The 25,530-nt window shown below is 38.3% G+C and overlaps 2 protein-coding genes and 1 long non-coding RNA gene across 6 annotated transcripts; 1 reads left to right on the forward strand and 2 right to left on the reverse strand.

The window, feature by feature from the left end:
- The first annotated feature begins 1,715 nt into the window (after window positions 1–1,715).
- On the forward strand, window positions 1,716–6,227 carry LOC26530869 (uncharacterized). Of its 3 annotated transcripts, none has more exons than XR_001450167.3 (5): window positions 1,716–1,867; window positions 2,440–2,573; window positions 4,038–4,306; window positions 5,626–5,716; window positions 5,782–6,226. It is a non-coding gene; the product is annotated as an uncharacterized lncRNA (long non-coding RNA). The 3 variants fall into 3 exon arrangements; XR_004304649.2 differs by lacking the exon at window positions 1,716–1,867 and adding an exon at window positions 2,152–2,167 and having other exon boundaries at window positions 5,782–6,227; XR_001450168.3 differs by lacking the exons at window positions 1,716–1,867; window positions 2,440–2,573 and adding an exon at window positions 3,687–3,837.
- Window positions 6,228–7,533: 1,306 nt separating this feature from the next.
- LOC6629045 (inactive hydroxysteroid dehydrogenase-like protein 1) lies at window positions 7,534–13,918 on the reverse strand. 2 transcript variants are annotated; one of them, XM_002052155.4, is made up of 6 exons: window positions 13,902–13,918; window positions 12,123–12,336; window positions 9,687–9,809; window positions 9,517–9,627; window positions 8,158–8,606; window positions 7,534–7,777 (listed from the first exon to the last, which is right to left on the reverse strand). In XM_002052155.4, the coding sequence occupies exons 2-6, from the start codon at window positions 12,298–12,300 to the stop codon at window positions 7,673–7,675; spliced, it is 966 nt and encodes a 321-aa protein (XP_002052191.3). In that variant the 5' UTR covers window positions 12,301–12,336; window positions 13,902–13,918; the 3' UTR covers window positions 7,534–7,672. The 2 variants fall into 2 exon arrangements, with proteins under 2 accessions (XP_002052191.3, XP_070065129.1); XM_070209028.1 differs by lacking the exon at window positions 13,902–13,918 and having other exon boundaries at window positions 12,123–12,635.
- A 202-nt stretch (window positions 13,919–14,120) lies between these two features.
- Window positions 14,121–15,350, reverse strand: LOC6629044 (hydroxysteroid dehydrogenase-like protein 1). The gene is made up of 3 exons (XM_002052154.4): window positions 14,937–15,350; window positions 14,766–14,876; window positions 14,121–14,697 (listed from the first exon to the last, which is right to left on the reverse strand). The coding sequence occupies exons 1-3, from the start codon at window positions 15,220–15,222 to the stop codon at window positions 14,156–14,158; spliced, it is 939 nt and encodes a 312-aa protein (XP_002052190.1). The 5' UTR covers window positions 15,223–15,350; the 3' UTR covers window positions 14,121–14,155.
- Between the last annotated feature and the right edge of the window lie 10,180 nt (window positions 15,351–25,530).

The following is a 25,530-nucleotide window of genomic DNA, read 5'->3' on the forward strand; positions in this document are numbered from 1 at the left end:
CTCTGAATACATATGCATAACAGAGTTTTTTTTTTTTAATTTGATTTGCAAACGTCCGATTAATAAGTATTGTACGCGCTGTTCAGCTGATTTATTGTTTGTTTTAGGCCCTATTTCCAGAGATAGACCAGTTAAGCTAATTTCTATAGTTTCCCAATTTATTATCGCTGCGTGTGGCTGCCAACGCCCACCATAGTTATTTTATTATAGCACATATACGATATATATAGATGTGTTATATATGAAAACATATATACACTTTTTATATACATTCAACGTTTTCAGGGGCACATAACCGCCATGGAATGTCAAGCAGAATGGGAACTAATAGATAGACATTAGCCCAGAACGAGAGACATCTGTGGTACCGCCCTGACCGCCTACACCCCTTCTTTGCCATCTATCCAATTCTTAGCATCCATTAAGTTATTTTTTGATTATTTCAACAATGTCGAACTTGTGAAAAGATTTCATAATTGACATGCGTTGCAATCAAATTTTGGAAGCACTCCATATAAATGAAAAACAATTTAAAATTGTCAAATTTAAAGATTCTATATATTTAATAAGTGTAGCCTTATGATTAACACTTTGCATTGACGAAATATGCGTCATTAGAGGGAATGCGACGAACTTAAGGCTTATAATATATCTGGATATGGAATGGTAAGATTTCAAAGTATTTATATTTCCATTGTAAACTCACATATCCTCCGAACCTAAGGCCAAATGTTCCATGCCGAGGCAGAAATTTTCAATATTTTCAACAGAATTTCATGAGCATTGAACCGTACAAATTTGCAGATAATTTTGAGTAATTGTTTAAGTCATTATGCACATTATTTCTATACTATATCATTTGTTGTATTGCTTTTTTTTTTCCATCTTCAGAGTTCATGTCCACCATTTGCGCAGTGCATTTTCAAATTGAGTTAATGACAACTGTCAGGTACCGATTTTTGGAATAGAACCATGAATCTAAAAAATGCGCCAAGTTGTTTACGAAAGTGTAGGCGTTGTCTATGCCCAATACTATATAGTCTCTAGTATATGATGCTTGCGTATTTGTCAATTTTATTTAGGTTTTGAGCATCTTCGCAGCTAAAGTTCACGATTTATGCGTTGGCTCAGCAAATGGATTTTAATGACTCTTGACAACGTCATCTTTTAGAGACTCTTCAATCTGGACTGTTTTTTTTTTATTCCATTTTTTCTAAATATGATTTTTCCAACACATTTTAAATAAACGTCATCTTTCAGAGAATTTGAATATAATTTGGTTCCTTTGCGCCTGAATTTTGCATAATAAAGCGTGTTGACAAGTTGCTTGAATAAAACACTCGATAATGGTTTTGCTTGTATTTCAAAAATGGAACAAGCATGCATGGAATATGTTTATATATTATATGAATTATTTTTAATAAAAAGCATTGTTATTGTTCTTCTATTTTTTTTTTTCAATTTTTGTTGTCGGCTGCGGCTGCTCGCAAACTGTCAAACCGGCAGCATACATTTATTTTATTTATTTTCGATGTGATTTCTTAAACTTTTAAGCAACATTTACTATTGGCATCTCATTTTGGCCAATGTGCTTTTTGGAGACCGAACCATAGTCCACATATTTTTCCACTTGCCAGTTGACAGCCAACGTTTTTCTCTCGAGTGTCGTTGTTTTCGTAAATCTCTGTGTGTGTGTGTGTTTTTGCTATCTTATAGATACTTTCACAGCAATGTTTGGCGTCTCATAGTATTTCTTTTTGCGCAACCCAACAGACAAGTGCGTGAATTGGTTTTAGTTGGGCCAAAGCCTTGCTGCAGTTAATACAACAGTCCGCAATAATAATTAAAGAAAAAAAGAAAAGCCCAGGTAATCGATGGTCTTTCCAATTAGAGCATAAATGAATGTAGAGTGAATTTTTTGCATAATCTCAATCGAGATTAAGTGTGCCGTGCTCATAAATTTATCGAGAAATATTTGGAACCGTTCCAATCTATAAAGCTGGAATTATTTTGCCACAAATTCTATACGTAGTTTTCATTGACTACATATAGACAGACATTTTGATTGCTTTAGCAAAAGAACAACAAAAATAGAGGCAAGACAGCAAGCAAATGCGAAACATCAAACAAATATACACGTCTGTGTGGAGCCTGTCGCCAGCTCGAGGTTCTTGATATGAATAACATTTTCATATGGTTTTTCATAAATTTCTAGTTGTATAATTTAAAAACAAAATGATATGTGTTTTTTTTTAAATTTATGGGCGCATCTTTAATGTTGATATCACATAAAATTCTCACGCGCCAGCTAAAAGAAAGAATTTTATAGTCTGACCTTTGCGAGGCTGTTCGAGGCGATAAAAACTATTCAATTGAATGTTAATATAATACTTAATTAATTTATTAATTGCTTTTATTTATTCCCAAATTCTATTTAAGGCGCTTAAGCAAAGATGAGTGAGGCAAGTAACTTGATGACTACCTTCGGCATTTTGGCCATATTACTTTTCTTCCTTTGGATCATCTATGCAGTGTTGTAAAACAACACTGAACGGGTAGAGGCATGAGCAAGGGTGAGTTTGAAAGTAATCGAGATACCAAGTAGCTTGTAGCTTATTCGTAAGTTATATGGAATAAAATGAAGACTTTGAATACAAATATCAGATACTATTCCTTTTTAAATAAGGTGTATCTGTTATAGTTCTAATGTTAGAGTTAAGTTTCAAGACTGCGCTAATTAGTAGAAATTATTAAAGTAAAAGTTAAGAGTGGTATGTAAGTAATTATTTTGATTATAATATGCACTCCAGACTAAAGTTAGAAACGTTCGTTACATATTAACATCTACTCATCCTAATTATTATTTTAATATATTTTCGAATGAAACACCTTAACTATTAGATATATAGATGCCAAAGTCTGTATGTAGATAGCTGCCCATTTAAATTATAGCACAAACCAAATGGATTTGCATAGAACTTATAGATAATATTCCAAATATATGCAAAATTCAATGAGCTGTGCATGTAGGGCACAGTGGGTAGTACGTGTCTCGATGAAATTATTTAAATATATTTTGGACATGTTTCAAAAGCCAAATAAACATATGGCACAAGCGATTTCAAATATATTTAGCGGCCAAAGAAAATAAATATGAATTGCGATTTAGAATATAGCTGCCTGGAGAATGCTGACCGAACCGCACCGCACCGAACCGAACCGAAAAGCTGACCACAGGAAAAACAAACAAATAAATAAATAAATTTGAAAGAAAAAACATTTTTCAATAGCTGCACGAGGTCTAAGGCAATTTGCCACCGGCGAGCATGAATAATGGCCAAATTGAAAAGAATTCACGAATTGTTACGTTAGGTACGAGAAATAGAGCGAAACTGGGAGAACTTGGAGAAGTTGCTATGCTCGGGCTGCATGAGGCAAGCATATGACGCGCTTGCGCCACCCACACGCATCCATGGAATCTAAACATGCATATAAATATTGCGTATAATTCTGGCAATATTCGTACATATAGACGAGATGTGTGCCGCATCAAAATATGCGCAACAACTGGACAACCACATCAACGGCCATCTCTGTTTCTCTAAATATATGTGTATATATTTATATAAGTATTATATATATGTATATATTTGAATGTGTGTGTATGGCAAATATATAGAACCATAATTCCAATGAGCTGACTGCGGTCTGCTGTCGGATTTTGATTCGTGATAAAAATTATAGGCCAGTTTGTGGAGAAGAACATTTTGGTGCGTTTCTCAGTTATTCCGTGTCATTTGCTTCGAACGGTTTGCCGATTCCTCAAAGCTCCCAAGTGTGTGTATCCACAATTAAGTTGCATTTGGTGCTTTATTAATTTACCAATACATTAACGAATTGACTTCAATTACAAACTATAAGCAATACATACGATATTCAACTCTGTGAACCGACTAGAACAAATCCAACTGTCGGGGACACTTTGTATTCACTCTTGGCTAATTAAATATCTATAATTCTCTTTTTGTACAATACAGCAACAACTAAAACAGCAGCTCGAACAAAATGAATGAAGCCAGAAGTTTGTTTACCACCTTCATAATTCTGGCATTATTGCTATTTTTGCTCTATGCCTTCTACGAAGCCGCTTTCTAAATCATGATTTGAATAGTTCAAGGATAATCTTACATGTTGAATTTTAATTCCAACAACAATATTGAAATATGTATGTTTAAAATCAAAATTACCTATGACTAGGATCTAAGTCGCTAGCATTTAATGGATTTCTATTAGTACCCTAAGTCAGGTGAGTCAAGCACACAGTATCTATATCTAAGTATATATATATATAAGTTAATTTTCATCTTAAATTCAAATTATTGCTGCTCATCGCAAATCAAAAAGCGGTTTCTTTTCATATATCTAAACAGTTTTCGCGAACATACTGACATGACACTAATTTATGAAATTAGCAAAGGAAAAATCTATGAAAAAAAAATTGTTTGAATACATATAAGTATATCTATACACCCATCCGGCTCTTCGCCTGATTATGCTCCGTTTTTTTTTTTTGCTTTTTTGACAGCGCTGCCAAATCTTGCGACATTAGAGAAATCATTTTCCAAAAAGTTTTTGCTTTTTTAAGACGACATTTCGACATGGCCCTCTAAATATCTACCGCTCCATACGATTGCTTTATATGTATATACAAATATATATATAACAGCTTTTGAAATATTTTTGCAGCGTGTGAAATTTGTCAAATGATTTTGACGTGATATTTTGAGCGTTCGTAATTTTCAAAATTCTTTTTTTATTCCTCATAGCGATTTGAATTTCTTTAGATTCTAATGCTCGCTGAATTCATTAAAATATGTATGAGTATAAAAAGAATTGTCTGAATAGCATACACCTTTTCGATTCTCTTAGGTATTTTATTATATAATTATTACTGATAGTAGAAGATAGCTCGAAGGTATTGTAGATGGAATCATCTGCGACCCAATATAGTATATATATATGTTCTTGATCAGAATCAAAAGCCGACTCGCTAGATAATCATAGCCATATTTTTGTTTCAATGCAAACATGTGAGCCATATCTTATCATTAAGGGTCAACTATATTCTTATATGGGAAGAATCAAACGAAAATGAGCTTTTATATTTTTCAAAAATTCTTTACAATTCTCCTTATAAATTAAATATTATTTTAGTATTTCACCTCAATCAAAATCAAAATCCTTTCTTTATAATGCCTGCATGAAATCCATTTGGGCTAAAAATATCTAAAAGCAATCATTTTTTTTTGCAACAAACAAATTTGTGGCTATTGTTTATGCGTTTTACCAATTGAACTTGAAAACAATAAAGATAAATAATACAAAAAATAAAAATAAAAACAATCTGCGCATATACCGTAAATTGAATTTCAATATCGGCTGCCAAAATGTTTTCAAGAGCCCCAATTTTATCCATTGAAAGAAATGTAAACGTCTCCACATGAATATAAATATCATATATAATTTTGGATATTGCGATTGCGGCCAATCATCATTTTGAGAAATAAATAAAACTGGGCCAGCTGTATTTCAAGAAAATTCTTATTCGATTCGTGCTTCCTGCAGATGACGTCAAAGCTGCAGGCCCAAAACAGCTGCTCGGTTCGGGGCTCTCATAATTGGGTTGAACTGCAACAGAGGAAGCGTGTGTATGGCGGTGAGTACCATAAGATTTAATTGCCCAATTCTATATCTGATATATGAACTATTTTTATTTCGCAGAGCTACATTCGATTTGGCCAGCGTTACGGTCCATTTGGGGCGACGTGACATCCACAACGTGCCTTCAATATACTTAGCTCGGACAGTCTTGGCGTCATCTGCTCTAATCATAAATATTAACTGGCAATTTTTGTTTCGCAATGGAATTCATTCAATTTACAATTTACAATTTATAGACCATAATGTACAGTATAAGTGTGTTTAACAGCAACAACACATCAGCATAACAAGGCGCACATAGGAAAATTGTTTATTTCATTGTTTAACACTTTGCACATAATATGTAAGATCTTTATTTCTATTATTCTATTTGCATTTTCTTCGTAAATAACAACAAGACCAACAGCTACACAAGCAACAAGCAACAAACACCAAAATGCATTAATAACAACAACAACAAACAAAGCAGGAATAAAACAACAAAAAAAGCAAAAACAACAAAAGTTCTTGGGTATAGTTCTAAGTAAAGTTGGGCTGGGAAATGGTTACCTATTTAATAAGTGAAGAAAATGTCTGAAGTCTGACAGGTCCAGATATACGAAATGAAAATTCGGAGTTTCCTTTAAAGCTGTTTCGCAGACATGATTTTTATAAAAGAAAATATATTATTTCTTACTCATTTGCTTGATATGGATTTAAGCCTCAAAGATATAAAAAGATTAAATCTGTAAAAATCAGCAGTAATACGGCTCGACATTCCAACTTCAAAACATAGCTTGGATATTATGTATAGCTCCGGTTTAGTTATTTAAAAAAAACCTGGAAAGTTACATTGCAATAAGGCAGCAAATTAGGTTAAAGTTAAGGCAAATATGGAAAAATATAATTTTAAAATCAAGCCGGAAACTATTTGTAGTTTCCGATTAGGCCCCTGATTACATTTACAACCTACTATTTTAAACGCTTACCTATTTCCCTGGCTTTCATAATGTGTTTCTTTTTATTATTATGCGCACTCATTAGTTATTTATGTTGCAAGCTGTTTTACGCTTTTCGTCTTAATTTTCTTTGTCGCCCACTGTAGATTCAGCTTTGAGATTGGTAAATTTAATAGAAGCAACTAGCAACTATGTTAGGTTTTGGATTGTAGTCTAATGGGTTTATAGTTCCCTAACATATTCTTTTAGATTTAAGGATCTATAGTTTATCGAACCCCTTCATAAAATCTTCATAGTTAGTTTACATATACATACCTTGATTTAAGAACGTAGTTTGCTTAATGTATTCAAGGTGTCTTTAGGAGCCCGCTTTTTGGATATGCTACATATTGTCATAGTCTGTGCGTTAAGCTGAGCGACTTATCTTCCTGATTTTCGCATGTTTCCCTTTCCTTGCCTTCCCGATTAGTTGATTAGTAAACGTATTTCGAACCCGCAAAAGCAACTGCATGTTAGCTGGCCCAATAGAGCCAGTCGTACCATGTCGGGCTCAAAACTTGCATTGTAACGTCAACTTGCATAATGTGGGCAGTGCGACCTGTGGCCAGTGACCACAATTGAGAGACCCTCATGGGTTCCACTTGAAACTCATTTTGCATGCACATGAATGCAATTCGAATTTGAGTTTTTGTTACCTCAAAACCAACCTTCGATTAAGCGAAGCTTTTCGGCCTATTGCAGCTCTTCCGTCTGTCGGTCAACAGATTGGCAACCGGTTCAACGGCTCCGATTATGTCCCCCCCGCTTCCCTATTGGAGCATACACAACACAGAAGTTATGCAATCAGTTGGCAAAAAAAAAAAACAAAAAAAAATTGTAAATTGATTTTCCCAGCCGGTTTTTGTACGAAAAATGTTTACAGTTTTTATTATGATTAACACTATGCGCCAATATTTACAAGACTCTTAAGATCTAAGACACACAAGCTGTTCGTGCAATGCAGTATTTGTCTACTAGGTTATCTTCTTTTGGCTTAAACCCTCGAGGCGCAGGCGGCGCGTCAGCTGGTGGCCAATGAGCATGCGCAAATGCAGCGGCGCCAGCTTCATGAAAAAGTACTGCAAAGGGTAAAGAACTGAAGATTAATATTTTGTTATGTTAATGTGCTACAAATTACGCAAAGATCGACTAGAAACACCGAAGTTAATCAAGAGTTGGGCTGATATAAGAAGAATCGCAATATACATATACTAAACTGTGTAGAACAGAAACAACTCGGCCTGTATACGGCGCATTTCCTAGTCGACCAACTTAAACTGTTCTTCTCGTTAGGATATAGGCCATTCTGGCTATCGAAACTACTTAGTAAAGCTCTTCCCAAGATTAATCTCTAGTGAGCATATAGATGCACCCTTTGCTAATACTTTCGATTAAAACGTTTTCGCTCCCTTTTACAGGAGTATAAGTTATCCGTTTGTTAATAATTTGTTAGTCTCACCTGAAGTCCGTGCGTCCAGAAGCCCGTCGTCATGCTCGTTTTGCCCAGCGTGAAGACAGCGGAACGCGCAAAGCTGCGTGCAGTGGGTATTAGGAAACCTCCGCGCATCACCGAATTGGAATACTCATTCATTTTGGTAATCACGAACATGGGCATGACCAGCTGCACGGTCACATTGAACTCGGCCAGCTCCTGTTCCAGGGCCTGAGTGAAAAATGTGACATACTTCTTGGTAGCCGAGTAAACGGCCATATTTGGCATAGGCTGAAGCTCCGATCCAGAGCCAATATTAACAATCGCACCCCTTCGAGCCGATTTCATTTGTGGCACTATCTTGCGGGTCAGCATGGTGACAGCGCCAATGTTGATGGTCAGTATATCCCAGATGGTATCTTCGGGCACCAGTTCCAGGGTCTCCGGATAGTCATACATTCTGCCCACATTGTTCACTGCAACAAAAACCGAATTTTCCCCTTAGTTAAGGCCATAGATGCTTATCGGCTTAAGCCTTGTTGTTGCAAGGTTGCCGCAAACGCAACAAAAATGTAAATTGCTGAAGCGCGTCAAAGCGTTTATGAGTTTGGCAAATAAAACTCCAAAAGTTCGACACAGAAATTACTTATATGTACTTGAAAATGTTTGAAAATCTGCCCGGCAGTCCGTCAAATGGCCCTACCGCAAAGAGTCATTATAATTGCACGCCATTACGAGTATCTCAGCTCAGCTATTTCAATGTCATTGACAAAAAGACTCAACAAAACAAAACAAAAAACCAAGCTGCCCAATTGTTGTCGTCTGTGACACACGGCCGGCTACTGTTAGTTGACAATGAGTTGGCCATAATGTGTCCACAGGGTGGGCGGGTGCTGTGGCAAGTTGTGGTTGGGCTGGTGACGTCCACCAAAAGTACGCTAACTTCCAATCGCACCCAATAATGATTTATTTAATTATTCAAGACAGTTTGTAATATTTAAGTTCCAGTACAATTACTAAGTAGCCTGCTCCTAATCTGGGTTCTTCCACTCTTAGTTGGTTTGTTTAATCAAGCCGAAGCTGTAAAAGTTAGTGTGAGACCTGTTTCACAGCGAATCACAATACACAAAAATACAATTTTCGGCTTTATGCTGAACAATTGAAATTAGATGGTTTTTGGGAAAATTCATAACTGAGAAATTTTCGAATAGTAGCTCGTAGCTGACCTGGAAGTCTCAAACGTGGGATGGGCACAGAATTTTAATTTATAGACTCCACACATAAGCCTTAACTAACCTATTAACTAAAATTTGGGCACAGTATACCTTCAATTTTCTTAATTCTGTTTTAACACATGGGTTTTTGTTCGCTGTACAATTCACTTACCCAGTATACCCACTTCAATGCCCGCCAGCTCCCTTTCGATTTGGTCGTAGGCTTCGCGTCCCTTGGCAAAATCAACGGCTATCCATTTGGTCTTCACCTTGTGCTCGCTCTCTGTAAAAGTTGAGTGACAGGTCAGATCAGTGAGCGTATCTGGACAGCCCTTTACATACCAATCTCATTGGTTACCGCAATAAGTTTCTCTTTGGTGCGTGAGATGAGCACCAGATTGAGACCTTGGCGTGCCAATTCTCTGGCATACTCCTTGCCAATGCCATCAGTGGCGCCGGTTATCACTTAAAAAAAGAGAAAGGACAAAATATTTAAGCTAAGCAGGGTATAAATCAAGCAATATTTAAAGCAAGGCAGAGCCATAGTAATAATATTAATAGTTGAACTTATATTTAATCTTTCATTTCACATGGTTTTGTCAGACGAATGTTGTATTATGAGTTCTAAAATTCCTAACATTGTTGAATCTGAAATCGTTTTTTCATTATTTTGTAATATTCTTAAGTTCAAATATTTTGTAAATTTATATCTGAATACATTCAATTTCAAATGCTGAGTTTTCGCAGGTAACTACTTAACACACCCTTGCTAATTATTTGTTTGGTCGGGCCTCTTTGGCATTTGGTAGTTGCTACTGCCGAGCCCAAAACCAATACAAATCCAAATACCAATAAGAAAACAAGTGTGCAGTTCCCGACTACGATATGCCCTGTATTCAACAGGGCTTAAATATGGCATCGATATAAACAAACTAAAGCTTAAGATTGTAACTTTTAAAACGAGCTGGAGACAAGTATATTTACCTAGGTTATAGGTCGACACTCAAGATTACTTATCGATGATTAGAAGTAAGCTGGTTCTGGGTTCAAATATAACGTCTCTAGGAGCAAAAGTGTTTGGGCTCAAACAGATCGTAGAGCTTTCATACTGAATGGCGGATAGATAGACAGACAGGGCTGACATAAAGTAATATAGGTTGACCCGGAATACTTAATAGGCTCCATAAGCTTCGCCTGCCTGTTAGATACCCACGCACCAGCGATTATATCCTTCTTTTACAAATTTACAGGGTGTGCAAAACTTGGTATGTGTTTGTTGTACATGCTGCGGCTATTGGTGCCGCTGTTGCAATGAGTCAATGCAACACAGTTGCCACTGCGACTGCGCAACTGGCCAACAGGCGGCATTTGTTGGCACTGTTAAACTAGAAGTGGTTGTTGTAGTTGTTGTTGTTGTATTCGTTGTTGCTGCTGCTGTTGGCCACTCTGGTTGCCAAATATTTGTGCAGCGGAAATATTGGCAACGAACGACAGCAGCGGGTGTGCTAAGCGCGGCAAATTTGCACAGCATTTTATAAGTTGGTAACAGTATTTGCAACTAAATATTTTAATTGAAAAACCTCAATTGGCAAATAATATTTCACTCTACCCAAGGTCAAAAATACTTGAGAATATTGAAATGAGTAGACATTAAAAGCCGACCGTAAAAATGTCAAGACGAACGCTGCAAAACAATTTGTTGCTTCTATTATAATAAACAATTGCTTTATTTTCTTTTTAAAGCCGTGCCAAATGAGAGAAAAAACTTTTCGGACAAATCTGGTTTTGGTTTCGGTTTCGTTAGGCGGGTTGAATGACTTTGTGTGCTCCATAAAAAAAGCATAAACAAACAGAGAACGCAAACACTGGAACAGCTGTTCGATATGCCGGCCTTATCATGGAAATACATGTAAATGCTTAATCTATTATAAAACTAAAGCACATGGTAAATTTTGATAAGTAATCGTTATCACTTTGCCATGTTTAGCCTTTGGACCTAGGAAACATAAATTGTTTTGGGCATTGAAAAACAATTTCCTTAATAACTTGGATGGTCACGATATATCTTAATAATACAATGTACCATGAAAATTAGTGGGTTTTTTTTTCGAATGCCTTTGAGCATGCAATTTACATAATTTTAGCAGATTATATTTTCTATATAATTGGATAGAGTGCACATCGCATCTCATGTAATAGACAATATTATTAATAATAGATATTTGCAATTATTTGCCCATTATTGGAAATTCTTTTTATACTCAGTATTCATAAAAAATGCGAAAAGGGTGTTATGAAATTGCTCAAATATGGTTAAAAATATTAGTTTGTGTTTGGCAAAAAAAAAAAAGAAAACACAATCAGATTTCATAAAATTATAACAATGCTGTTTAGTTTTCCCGGTTTTAAATAATGTGAATTGTTGACAACTCAACTTTCTTTTTACAGACCTAATATTAGATATGCGGGCCCTTTAATTTATAGGGTATATTAAAAAATTCGTTGTTTGCAGAAAATGATTTGTAAAACAACTATATTTTATATTAACAAGGCCAGCAAATGAAATTTATTTTGAAATATTCACAGGTTAATAAAGTTCAAGCATAATAAAAAGGAAAAAAATATATATCAAAATAAAGTCAACCTAATATATGCAAATGTTTTAGGCCTGTTTTTGTGTTGTGCTTTTGTCGAGTGAATGCGAAAGTGTTGCGAATTATGTAAATATATATGATTTTTTTACGAATGTGTGTAAATGGCAGCACAAAAATAACTTACCTGCCCATTTGCCAAACTTATCCAGCAAGCTCTGCGGCAACTGCGGCTGAAAGTACGGCTCCAGCAAGGCTTTGATAATACTGATCAAGGATTTGAAATTGTCGTAGAGAAAGGCGCCAATCGCCAAAGTGCCCACCAAATAAATGGCCAGGGAGACGAGCTGCCAAATGAACGCCATGCGCAGCAGTGTATAAATGCTCAGTTCCAGCACTGGCTGCATAATGACAGATAGTGTCGTTATTTGTTATATTTCACAAAAAAAACTTGTATGTGTCTGCAACAAGTGTACAATTTGATAAGCGACAGCTGAGAGCCGTCAATTTTTATACAATTGAGCTCAAACTTATCAGTATGCTAAGCATATGTATTGGAACGCGTAACTTATTTTCTATTTGAATTTGATTGAATTTTAATTAAATCAAATATATTTTAGTTGTTCGAACGACGCGTGCGTTTCGGGTCTTGGCACAAGTAGCGGCTCCGAGCGTCAATCACGCACTAAAGCACCGAAACGGCAACTGAAGTCGGGTTACAGGCCCCGCAGAGCTCACGACCACAGCAAATCGAGCCGCGCTTACATATATGTATATATTTTTCGGGTTTCTTATAAGCTGCAATTGTCTCTTTGGTTATGCCCATGAACAACACTGCAGATACAGATACAAAAACATGTATCTGTCAGTGCGCCTGCCGCTCTTTCAGTTGCTTTTTATTATATTTTGTAGCTTCATTACTTCATAAACATCAAGTTTAGCGTTGGCTGTCGGTGGGAAGATTACAAAATCTGCCGCCAGATTATGAGACCTTTAATTATCGTTGGCCCATTGTCAGAGATTTTGGCCACTCTCTATGCCGGATAAAAAGTGTGACCGTTAAATTTGTTGACACTTTGTTGGCTGATAATGACCCCCAAGTGCATAATTAGCCTACACTTACTCGGACTAGGACTGGGCCTGTCCGAGGGAGAGGGTCTCTTGACTAATTGAAAACAATCAAGCAAAACATGCAAACAAAGTTGGCGACATGCAATAACTCCAATCTGGGAAGTCTGTTAATCATAAATAATTTACAATTGTTAAATAAACAATATTGCTTATGACTTTAGCTGTAGTAAATAAAGTCATTTCTTTGTAAAAATTAAGTAAGTTAATTTTTAATGATAATTGTTGTAAGGGAAAAAGGGAATAATATTCTCTGAGAACACAATATTTTTTGAGAAGTAATGCACAGCGTCCAATGGGAGTATAGTTGGGATATATAAGATTCAGAGGTGTGTTTTATTGATTTTGGAAACAAAGCCTTTTATGCGTCTTTGGAAAATGCATTGATAAAGAGAGGCATGATTCTTAGAATTTATTAATCCAACATAATAGTTGGACACGTTTCGCAATTAGAATGCTTGTAAATCGCGACGCATTTCCACACTTTCTATTCAGAATCAACAAACAATACAAACACCTCGAATGCCAAATGCTAGGTAAACAAAACATTTCAAAGTGATTTTGATTGCACTTTCGATGAGACAACAAAAATGTAAATATGCTTTGAAAATTGACTGCAGAATCTATTTGAATGACTTTTCAAAAAAAAAAAAATAAAAAAAAATGCCGGCCTTATAAATAAGGAAATGAATATGACAGGGCTTAACGAGAAATGTTCTAATATTATGGTATGCTATAGTCTGAGAACTTTTTACAGCAAGCCAAATGTGAATTCAATTTATAAATAAAATGATAAATTTAGATACTTGTATCAGTCAAATGCAACTTAAAGACATACCTGTCGAATGCGGCAAGGAAGGTGTGTTGCAACCGTGTCAGTTGACAATAAAAGACTAAAAAGAACTCTTATCCAATTGTACATTTGAGTTAAGTTATTGATTTTGACCAAAAAACTGTTGAGAAAGCTTTTCAAACATTTAAAGTAAAGTACAATAGCTAAGACATGTTTGGCAAAGACACAAACCAATTAACATTGAGCAGAGACACTAACCATAAATATTACTGTTGCATCCTTGTTGTATGCAATGCTCTTTATGTATCTTTCTTCTTGTCAGCCATTACTGTAAAGAATAATTGTGCCAAAGTCAAGCGCAATCTCCACGGAAAAGCGGTCATAACCGCATTCTGCACATGATGCCAGATATAGCCAGGAGTTTCGTCCACACCATCCCTTAGCTGGGCCACAGCGCTGCGCGCATAAGTCTCGGCTGTGGGTATTAAGAGACCGCCCTGCATTATGCGTTTGGAGTAGTTGTTTATCTTGGTGACCACAAAGTTGGGCGACAGCAGCTGCACATGAATGCCATACTGAGCCGCCTCCCACTGCAGCGCCAGCGTAAAGCTGCGCGTATATGCCTTAGACGCAGCATAGAGGGCAGCATATGGCACGGGCTGCAGTTCCGTGCCGGAGCTCACGTTCACAATCGCACCTTTGGTCTTAGAGGCGCGCAGTCGCTGCAGGAAGTAACGCGAGAGTTGCGAGACGGCCATCACATTGGTTTCGACTAGCTGCTGGGTTTGCTCCTGGCTGCACTTGCTGAAGGCACCTGGCAGGCCCAACCCAACGTTATTGACTAGGGGGCGGATAGAGAAACTTTAGTGTTCGTGCCTGTGTGTGTGTCCGAGCAGATCAACTAGTCACCTAGAATGGTCACCGGCAGATCGGCCAGCTCGCGCTCAATGTGCTCGTAGGCCTTAGCACCATGCGTGAAATCCGCCACGACAATTTTAGTCTGTACTTTGCAATCCGTTGCTGTAAAGGAGTCGATTAAATAGTGAACTGTTACGTGGCATGCCGGACATTGATACGCACCGATTTCCTCAGCTACTGTCTTGAGTTTTTCCTCATTCCGGGCTATCAGCACAACATTGATGCCCTCTCGTGCCAGCTCCTTGGCGTAGGCCTTGCCAATGCCATCGCTGCTGCCCGTAATTGCCGCCCAGCTTCCGAAACGCTCCTTCAGGGAGGGTCTTTCCTTTGGATTGCCCGCCAGACGCAACCTTAGCAATCGGTAAGGTGTTCTCAGCTGCTCGTATAGATAACAAGCGAGTGCATAAAAGCCCACAATGCTGAGAAATGTCGATAAAGCGCCTAACATTATTTCTAAATTCCAATTGATATGGGGAAGCTCTGGTACGTTGGACTCGCGAGCACGGACTGTGCTCGACACTGGGAATTCGGTTGGTCTTGGGCTGTGCTATATGTAATCGTTTAGTTAAGGTTTTGTTCGGAATACTAATGATGGCATTAAAAAGTCAAAATAAAATCGAGAAGTGCGATAAGTCTATTACAAATTCCGACACTGCCAAATTTGGCAGCTACGAGCATTTCTTTATCTATTTTCACAGCTAACGGTTCGTCACATATAAAATATAATATAATGGTTCGTATTTGATTGTTTGGTAATTTTAATAGCTATCAATATTGTTATGTTGTCGCATTTTATGGGCTGCCTCTGGGCTTCTTTGGGATTGATGGGTGCATTGTACCAGTTATTGGAATCGTCTATGCAGTTGGAAAAGCCATTTCGCAATGGAATGCTTTGAGCTGCATTCGGCTATAGCCGAGTCAGTTTTATAACATTATAATCTTTGATTGAATTTGGTTCAGAATATTGGTTTCTCAAATACTAAAAGGAATTATGGAAAGAGCCTCATCTTCGCATTATATTTGTGCAGGAGTTTTTGGGTTAATTTATGGTAAATTCAGATTCAGGTGATGGACCTTATATACGATTCTTAGGCCTTGCCGGCCCAGTCCATTTTAATAATCTCTTTTCCACTTTTGGGGAACACATATATATACCTGGCTTGAGATCTCTTTTATGTTCCAACTTAGACTTAACTAATCCAATCAGTTCAGCTTTAATTTCAGGCACAATCTACGCACTTTTACCCAAATGACATCATGGCCTTTCCTTTGCTTTTGGCATTGTTCCCCTGTCTTTGGCAGCGAAATGCACTTACACATATCACAATTACTGGCATGAGCGCATACTTAGCGCATACATTCATAAATTAGACAGCCAAAATGGGATTTAACAAAACGCTAAGTACACACCAACACACACACACACACGCATGTATATGTTCAACCAGGCACTGGCCTAAGAAAATCAGGAAACGGAAATGTGCGACGCGGCGCTGTGAATCGAACATGAAGTACACCGAGTACAAGGACAAGACATGGGTTATATATCAATACGAGCAACGGTTACCGCCTGGCCTGGCCCTGTCAACACACCCTGTCGATGGGCGAGAATTGGAAACTGGGGGATTCGCAGCTAAACGAAAAATATGGGCTGACATTTTTCGTTGTCGCCGCAAAAACCGCATTTATTCAAGTGTCAAATAAATTCATAGTTTTTCCGCAAACGCAGCCCCGCCTCACTGCCCCCGGTCCTACAGCTGAGGGGGCGTCAACGGCGACGACGGCGTCGGCCAACTAATTAAGTCAAATGGTTGGCTGTGTGTGCCAAAAAAAAAATCAAGCAAGTCTAGAAATAAAAGCTAAAAACCAGCTAAAACCAAAAATCCATTCGATGGGCGCTGCCCGAGAGTGTGCAATGGTTTTTGAAGCGGCGCCTAAAAGCATGCAAAATATATTTGGCAACTTGTGCTAATCACATTTAATTGCTTTTTAAGCGCACTTCGCTGGCAGTTTCAGCTAATTAATGTGACTCATACGCAACGTGGTACAATGCCCGTTAATAAACTTAAAGTCGGCAGCTCAGCTGAAACGCGACTGCAGCTTAAATAACCAGTAACAAAAAGTGTACAAAAATACTGTGGAGGGCGCCAAGCTTCACTTCCCACACAAACACACACACACACACACACACACACATATGTATAGCCATGCATATGCCAAGATAAAAGCACTTGCCAAGTATCAGTGAAAGGGTGGGTTAAGTGGAACTGGCGCAGTCATTGTCAAAAAAGTCAAACAATTTGAATTATGTTTTGCAATTTGTACATCCGCTTCTGCCTTGAAATCGCCCACACACATACAAATATCTGTATCTTTATTCCATGTGCTTGGCTTAGACGCTCTCTGTTATTTGTTATATATGAGGGAAATTATTGTTTGCTTTGTTGCCGACGCCGCTGGCTGCCTTTATTATAGGATATATATGCACTATATGCATGAGCATTTTTATAACATTTTATTGTGGTTATTATTGCATTTGCTGACAAAAAGCGCAAAATGAACTCATTGCGATGTGTCGCAAATCGCATTCGCCACATTTTCTTCGAATTTCCAACTGCAAACTTTTCGTCGTCAAAACATGTTGTCAGTACCCAACTCTACTCACAACAAAATAAAGCAAAAATTTATGGCTTATGGCTTAACAGATATTTGACGAAATTTGTGAAGCTCTTAATAAAACTATATGATTTGGTAGTCCATTGCTGCTAAGATTAGTCTCATATATGTGAAGCATGGCAGATTTCGTGCTTAGGTATCTTTGCAAACTTACATTTCGATCGATTATTTCTATGGCAGCCATATAATATGCTGGTCCGAGCTTGACAAGATTCTTGTACTTTTGAAGCATAATAAATGCCGGTAAGGTAAAAATAGGCAATATTCTTCTATTTCACACACCGTTTTTTTTCTTCTCCAATACTTGTATTGCCTTATATTAAAAAAAAAACAATCTGATCTTTCCGTTTCTATACAAAAGTAGATTAGTAAAAGCTGCGAAAGCGGTTGAAATAGTTGAGAATGTGTTTTTTAAAACATAGTTGATTATCAAATTAGAGCCAAGACAAGGAACTCTCCCGTTGCCAATTCACCTTTCTCTCCCTCCAGAATGATGTAAATTAATTGCTTTGGCATTTTTAGCGCTCTAATCTCTGACATATCGTTAAAGCGCATTTGGCATTGTTGACTGGGTTACTTAAGGATGTTTATGTCAGGCACTGAATTTTAAGTAGTCTAAAGGAGGCTGACAACAACATGCCGCATAGAAAAAAGAGGGAAAATACACCAAATAAAATAAAAGAGTTGTCAAGTGAATTCGTGATGCGACAGGCAAACAGGAGCAAAGCAAGTAAGTAATATGCTTGACTAGAGGATACCCTGTTTGAAGTTTCGGGGCATGAAGAAGTTATATGTGTGTCAAAATTCGCATACTATAATAATCGTCGACGTTATCGGTTTCCCTCTTTTGATTGTACCACCAAAGAACTTGTATGGTTCGGTCCGGTCCGGTTTGATTCCGGCCCCGGTTGTGATTTGGTTTGCAGCCACAATCCTCGAATATTATATGATACCCTTTTCACCCACTCGATACGGGGTATAACTACTGTGAATGCTGGCAAGTGGGCGGCCTATTCTGGCGAGCTTTCGCCCCGTAAATGGCGCATGAAAATTAGCAAGTTGACTGTCTGCGGCTGCCATTATGCGGCACACTTTGAATGGCAGCTGCGAGTTGAATTTGCCTATTCATTTTTTGCAAGGCCCTAACATTGGTTAAAGGCTTAAATGTTTTACGCCGGAGTTAATTAGCAGTTTGTACGTTATCGCTGTCTATAAATGTCCAGCTGTAACGTGAATCCAAAAACTTTGACCATAAAACTGCAATCAGTGGTAAGTTATGTGGCCAGAAATCACAGCAGCGGGCACAACACATATGGCCACGAAGCAGGACGACACCTGTTAGACCTGCAGGCAGCATGCGACTGCGATACTCAGTGAGAGTGAGCTCCATAAAAAATGACTAACAACGCGACAGGGCTGGCACAGCAGAGCGATTAGGCCAACAGCTGGTGTTGGGGAAGCAGGCAGCAGGCAGCAGGCAGCCGCTACCTTTGCCTTTGCCTTTGCCTCTGTAGCAAAAGTGTCGTTTTGAAAAATTCAAATCTCGTTGCCAATAAAAGCCAATAAAACTCGTAAAATAACTCAAACAAAAAACTGATGCTGAGGGGATGCTGCTGTTGCTCGTTCAAGTGTTTTTGTGTCGCAATGTTGCGGCTTGGCCACAACCCACTCCTCCCCCCGGTCGAGCATTGGTAATGGATCTATTGAAGAATGTTGACTTCTGATACAAGCATGTCCAAAGTGCAGCTGTGTGTGTGCGATTGTATGTGTGTCATTTAAGTTGCCATCTATTTAACTGCCGGCTGCAATTCGCTACAAACTGTGCGCTCGCCTCAGACAAAACTCCTTCAATGTTGTATTTATAGCCAAGTCAGCGTTTGCGTGCTGTACATAGCGCAGGTAATGAATATATCTGGCGTCTACACCTGTTTCAAATATGTCCTCAGCAAATGTGGCACTGCCTGAACTGAAGTCTTAGTGGGTAAGGCCTAAGCTGTATGCTTCAGAAGAAGAAGTGAGAGAACGAAGAACATGCTTTTACTTGGCCACAGCCAGGAAAGATTTTTAAATAAATCATTTAACATCAAAGAAATTATTTGAGAAAAAACAAGCTTAATAGAATACTCTTTCTTCAAGTTTTTAGCTGGTGAATTTCGTGTATCTTAAGTTGGGTAAAGTTACACGAGAAAAATAGTAAGAGAATAGATGAAGCTCCTAGTTATTGGGTTCGATCCTAGATATCTTATCTCTAAAAAAGTTTTGTAAAATTAAAACCAACTGTTTCTTCATTAATGTTCTTTAGACCACGTTCAAATATGCGAGACAAGTTATTTCAACAAATCTTTAACTTTTAAAATTGAGAACCTAGTTTAATAGAAATATAGAGATGGACATGATACAGATACCCTTTGCTGTGGAAACTCATCAATTATGCACAAATACATTCTGGACACGGAAAGATAAAACATACACATTTGTGACAAAATAATTATACCTTAAAGGGCAACTCATTGTGGCATGCAAATGTAAGGGAATTCCAAAATGGATTTGATATTTTCAATTTTGAAAACAAACACGTTTTATATTTGAATTGAATGTTATGAGCAGCTGTTTGCCAATTGCCGCGTATTTTTTTGAATTGTGTGAAATGAGGTAAACATAAATTTATTTTGTATTCTATTTGAAAATATAATAAAACCAAAATAATTATTTGATAACGGTTGGGCCAAGCTGGTAGAATGTGTTTATATATATGTGAGGTGAAAATGCGAATAAACATTTTATGTATATTTAGCAATTGTTGCTTCACATACTCATATCTGATGCTTATACTAATTGTTCAGAAGAACGAAACATTTGTAGGCTGCCGTAAAATACGCTTTGCATGACATGTCTTACAATATGTTTTATAAATAAATCGTGAACAGGATTTGCATCAATCAAGTTGCTTATGTGAGACTATTTACCAGCTAGTTAGTTGGCTAGTTAGGTCACAAATCAATGCATTGGCAACATTGTGAATGTCGTTGAGTCCAACAGTTAAACTTTCACAATTTGCATATGCAACAGAAGTTTGCCCTGATTTCTCAGCTTGCTGATCAATCAACAGCAACAACAACAATTGTTAGGGTATTGCCTTGCATACTGAATGCAAACAGCAAAAAAATATGCTGTTTAGTTTTTCGCCATAAACAACGCATTCTGCATGCAGATAGAGGCAAAGACTAGCCCGACCGACCCACCGACAATCCCAGTCGCGGTCCGAGTCCAAGACAATCGCATCAAATTAATATGCGTGCCGCGTGCCTCTCTGCTTGGCTTCTGCGCTTCGGCGGGCATTCCTTGACGCATTGGCCAATATCTGTGCCGTCGAGGCGCTACCTCCTGAGTTTACTGGCGCTATCGCGATGCCGGAGCGGGGCGCGTCGGTCCGGGCCGGACCGGGCCACGAAAAAAAATCGGCTGCCCTTTGACAGGCCGGGCCAAGTGGGCGAAAAATGTAGCAACAGTATTCGCAGGATATTCCTCGCAGGATGCTAAAAACGCGACAAAAACAATTTCATGCATCCAAATGCCAGAGCGCTGCACAGCATGAAAGCATCTAGGCAAATATATATACGTTAGAAGTCAGAAATGTTTGCTTGGGCGTGACAAATATTTAATTCGCTTTCTCTATGACATACTGCATGCTCTAAAATATACTCTAATACTTGAATACTGAGATATTCAATTTCATATTAGAAGCACTAGGAAATATCCTCCATATGAATAAGCCCGTTCGGCTGGTTGCAAAAAGTTTGCAAGATAAAGAATTAATGTTTTAGATCGTATTCATTATATATCAATACCCACTTATATGGACTCAGATGCGGCCCCCTTACACGTACTGCATGCACGGAAAATTTGTAAGACCCTTAGGAAGGGCATTAAAAAGTATGAGCATTTCTTTATAGCTGGCTGGCAGACGCTGCCTTCGTTCTCGCACCCAAATCCAGTTGAGGCTCTCGAAAAAAAATGTTGTACGAAATAAAATGTCTCTTTGTTTTGCACTTTGGCCAAGCGAATCCAACAAAACACATAAATCTTAGCATATGTGCATTAAATTGCTTCACCCCGTGCCCCACTCCGGAAATCAGTGAAATCTTCTCCGGAATATACAACATATAAGTTATGTACACACATACTATCTAAAACGTGCTTTAATTGCCTCAACTGAGCGCTGAGAACCCTTGAATTTTCAATTGTTTTTCTATTGCCTTTTTCCTGAGTTTAGGTTAATTTACACCTTCTCTCAGCTTCGTGTCTGAATTCTCGCCTGTCTGTGTGTCTGGTTTCTGCCAAAGGCTGTCGACAAACTTAATGACCTGAAAACTTTTCGATAATGTGTGTGGGTGTCTGTGTGTGTGAGTGTGTGTGTGTGTGAAAGTATGTGCACTCCTGCGGAAATTATCAACTTCACGAAAAACCCAAAATGAATGGAAGCTAATTTTCAGGAAGGCGATTAGAAAGCGACCAATTTAACTGTGGCAGCAAAAACAAAAGGTTTCCGCTCGCAAAACGCTTGACAAAAAGTGGCCAGCGATAAGGCCAGACACACAGTATATTTAAAATAAGAATTAAGCTTTCAGCAGCGATTTGTTAAAGAAAATCTCTTCATCAAATAATAGCAAAGGGGCAAACTAAGCGCCAATTCGTAAGAGTTGGTTTCTCGGAAAGATGAGTTCGTTCTGAAAGTGACAGAATCCAGTTTTAGATTAGATAGATTTTAAGTAATCGAGTAATTTTTTTAAGTTACGTGTGGCTTATAATTGCATTCATTAAAAAACTCTATTTCCTTCCGATTGTTCTTATAGGAGGCAAAAAAAATAATAAGATTTAATACGGTCTGGTAGATATCTAAGAAGATGAGTGGAAGCCGTAATTGCTGCAATTGGTCAAGATCTTTTGAAAAACAGAAAATTTTCCCAATAATATCTCATTTTATGGCTAATTCTTGACCAATTATTAGTTAATTGTCGATGTTGATATAATTTTTACATATGCAATACATAATTGTTTAAAAAGTTTATAATTATGAATATTTTTATATAAGACTCCTAGCCGACAACATACTCAACTTTGTCGTAACTGAATCATTTAATTAATTATATTTTTTTTATATAGAGCATATCTTAACATATATTTTTTTTTTAATTTAGTCTATTTCTGAGCCTTTGTTGAATATTTGTTTTTATTCTAGTTCAGGCTATAATTTATGTAACTTTGGACACCATAAATGTGGTATTTGTATAAGCTATTACAAGTATTTTTCTGTGGTATTTCAAGTTCTCAATTTTTTATACAAATTCACTCAAAATGATTTCTCAGTTGTGGGCTAGCCCCCCACAGTCGCCCGCTGCTGTCCAGCAATTTGGCAAACCAAGTGAAAGCCACGTGACTAACATAAGCAAATACAGTTCCAGCCATTGCAATAGCCAGAGCAAGTGCTCGAGGAATGTTTTGTTTGGCAAAAATCAAGATGTGTGTAGCCTCTGCTGCCGCCTCCCTTCCCCGCCAGCTAACACTAAGCCAGTCCTGTTGCTAACAAGTAAGACTGCTATAGTCGGGTGTGCACGACGAAGAGACACCCAGTGCCGAGATGTCAACTGAAGTATTTTCAGACTTATAAGCGAACGCTTAACATTATGAGTATAGTGAGGCATTCAAAAATTGTATACCAGAAGATATAAAATTTATCTTCTCTATCGCTTATTTTAAAAAGCATTTTCCTGCTGCTTCTGAGACTGCCTCATACAGATTTTAACCTTTCTATCTTTCTTTGCTCTACAATAGCCTCCTGCGAATCTACCTTCCAATTTTTAAGTTTCAAACTCTTTGGACTCATGACTAGATCGACTTGTTATATATTCTTTATGGCTTAGGGAATTCTCATATGTTACTTCTGCCTGTTAAACTCATTTTTATACATCTTCAATGGGTACAGAGTATTTTTAAAAAAAAAACCCTCGAAACCCGTTGATGGTCGCTGGTTTTTGCTGCAGCCCAGTTAAGAGCCGGTCGGAGGGGTGGGGAGAAAGCGTTGGCAACAACCGTTGTGGCTGTTACTCAAGCCCAAATTTTGAATCGTATGTTTATCTTTGGCGTGGCCTTTGTCTAGCTGAAGTGGCGCTGGGATGGCAGGGCATCAGGCGGGTCGGTGCGGGTGTTGTGTGTTTTTGGTCCTTTGGCGCTGTTTTTGGGCTATAAATAAACGTTTAGCTGGAGCGGAAGCACGGCGACAGCGACAGCAGAGTCTGTAATACAGGCTAACAGGGGCTGTGGCAAACAGGGTGGAGGGGCAACAAGAAGCAGGGGCAGCGTGAAGGCGTGGACACGCTTGTTTTTGTCTAGCGGCAGCACGTGCTGCTGCGGGCTGCGGTCAGCACGTGTGTGTGTGCGCCCGCATTGTTGTCACAGTTTTTGCACGCCTGTTAACCAACTTGCCCAGAAGCCCATTAATAGCCACGTAATCTGCGCTCAATTAACACTGCGAACAGTACCCCCCCGCCTGCCCCGCGCACTACACTAACCCCGCGCAGTCGCAACATTGTGGCTTTTATTTAACATGCATTTATTAGAAATTTATTAGTGCATTGCAAATTTTTACAGTGCACATTTTATGCAATTGCATAAAATTTGTACTCTGGCGCCACTCGATTTCATAACTCACACAAAGTATTCCCAGCTCAACGGAGCCATGACAGGGTGCGGGACGGAGTCCACTACACAGGCTCTACTACACTTACACTGATTGGCATCGAAAGCATTGAGAACCTGTTGACCATTTGCATTTCATTAAGTTTTGTTTGCTCCTTTGTGAGTTTTTGTCTTGCCACTTTTTTTACTGCCTCATTTAAATTCTAATTTTATGATTGCGTTTATGTTTTTGTCAAACGGCAAGCAAACACACACACATACACACACACACACACAGAGAAAGAGAGACATTGCTATATAAAGTTCTCCTATCTATTTATACACATTCATATATCTGTGCGGATTTTCCGCCATGCATATTCGAGTACACTCATAATTGTCAGAGACGAAGACAACTTTAGATTGTCGCTGAGATAGAGCTCTTGGCCTTTTTGATTTGATTGTGTGCCAACTGAAGGTATAATCCAATCTCAAGTACCTGAGCTCTAATAAAAAAAAATAAGTTTGGCATGTTAGTTTTAAATTGAAGTTAAATGTTTATTGCACCTGTAATTACTCTTAATGATAGTTTTGAAACTATGTTGATTTGGATATAAATTATTATATCTCAACTTTCAATTCTGTCAACTCTATACAAAATGTTTTCTGATAATTTTCTAATAACCGGATAACAATAATGGGGACGATATCTACATGCGATCGCAATTTGGCTTATATTGTAAAACACAGTGTGGATATGTTATTCAATTGTTCGATTTTGTTAGCGCATAATAATTCTTCTGCAAAATAATTCTTCATAATATGGGATTATTTAAAGTTCATGCGTAGATTTGGCATTTGAACGCATCAAAAATCCAACCCATTTCCCCTGACCAGCAGATGTTGTCATAAATCTTCTATCCCCCGCTAAATATTTTGCGCGGGTAAAATGTTAGCCGCACATGTGAAAATCCAAATTCTAAAAATTTCGTTTTTCTTTTTCCTCTGAAAAGAGGAAAATGTTGAAAACAGAGAACGAAGAGAGCAGAAGGCAGCATGAGAACTGGCTGACGGCGTGCCGAGCAGGCAGCAGAGCACGACGTGGCCGAAGACCGAAGCCAGACGACGGCAAAACGAGCGCTGCAAGCTGCAGGTGCGGTGGGGGCAGATTCGCTTGGAGCGCAGCCAGTTGGAATTGCACGCGACAAAGGCGCCCCATGACCAAAGGGGGGCATGACGCAGGCGGTGAACTGCGGTAGGCGGCGACGATGACGACACAAAAAGCAGCAGCAGCAGCGGCAGCGGCGACGACGACGCAGGCAGCAGCTGTCTGTCGCTGGCTGAGGGCTTCTGCTGCTGCTGCTGCTGCTGCTGGCTGGCTGGCTGGCTGACTGCGAGCAGTCGT

Source organism: Drosophila virilis, chromosome 4 (assembly GCF_030788295.1).
Source record: "Drosophila virilis strain 15010-1051.87 chromosome 4, Dvir_AGI_RSII-ME, whole genome shotgun sequence".
NCBI classification, from domain to species: domain Eukaryota; kingdom Metazoa; phylum Arthropoda; class Insecta; order Diptera; family Drosophilidae; genus Drosophila; species Drosophila virilis.

Bases quoted from the DNA above. Each gene is read 5' to 3' on its own strand.
- LOC6629045 (XM_070209028.1), bottom strand. From the start codon at position 12,342: ATGCAGCCAGTGCTGGAACTGAGCATTTATACACTGCTGCGCATGGCG. The intron at 9,628-9,686 runs GTATGTAAAGGG...CAACTTTTACAG, and splicing joins TGCGGTAACCAATGAGATTG to AGAGCGAGCACAAGGTGAAG. The intron at 8,607-9,516 runs GTAAGTGAATTG...TTTTTGTTGCAG, and splicing joins CATTGAAGTGGGTATACTGG to TGAACAATGTGGGCAGAATG.
- LOC6629044 (XM_002052154.4), bottom strand. From the start codon at position 15,222: ATGTTAGGCGCTTTATCGACATTTCTCAGCATTGTGGGCTTTTATGCA. The intron at 14,877-14,936 runs GTGCGTATCAAT...ACTCCTTTACAG, and splicing joins GACAGTAGCTGAGGAAATCG to CAACGGATTGCAAAGTACAG. The intron at 14,698-14,765 runs GTGACTAGTTGA...TCCGCCCCCTAG, and splicing joins TCTGCCGGTGACCATTCTAG to TCAATAACGTTGGGTTGGGC.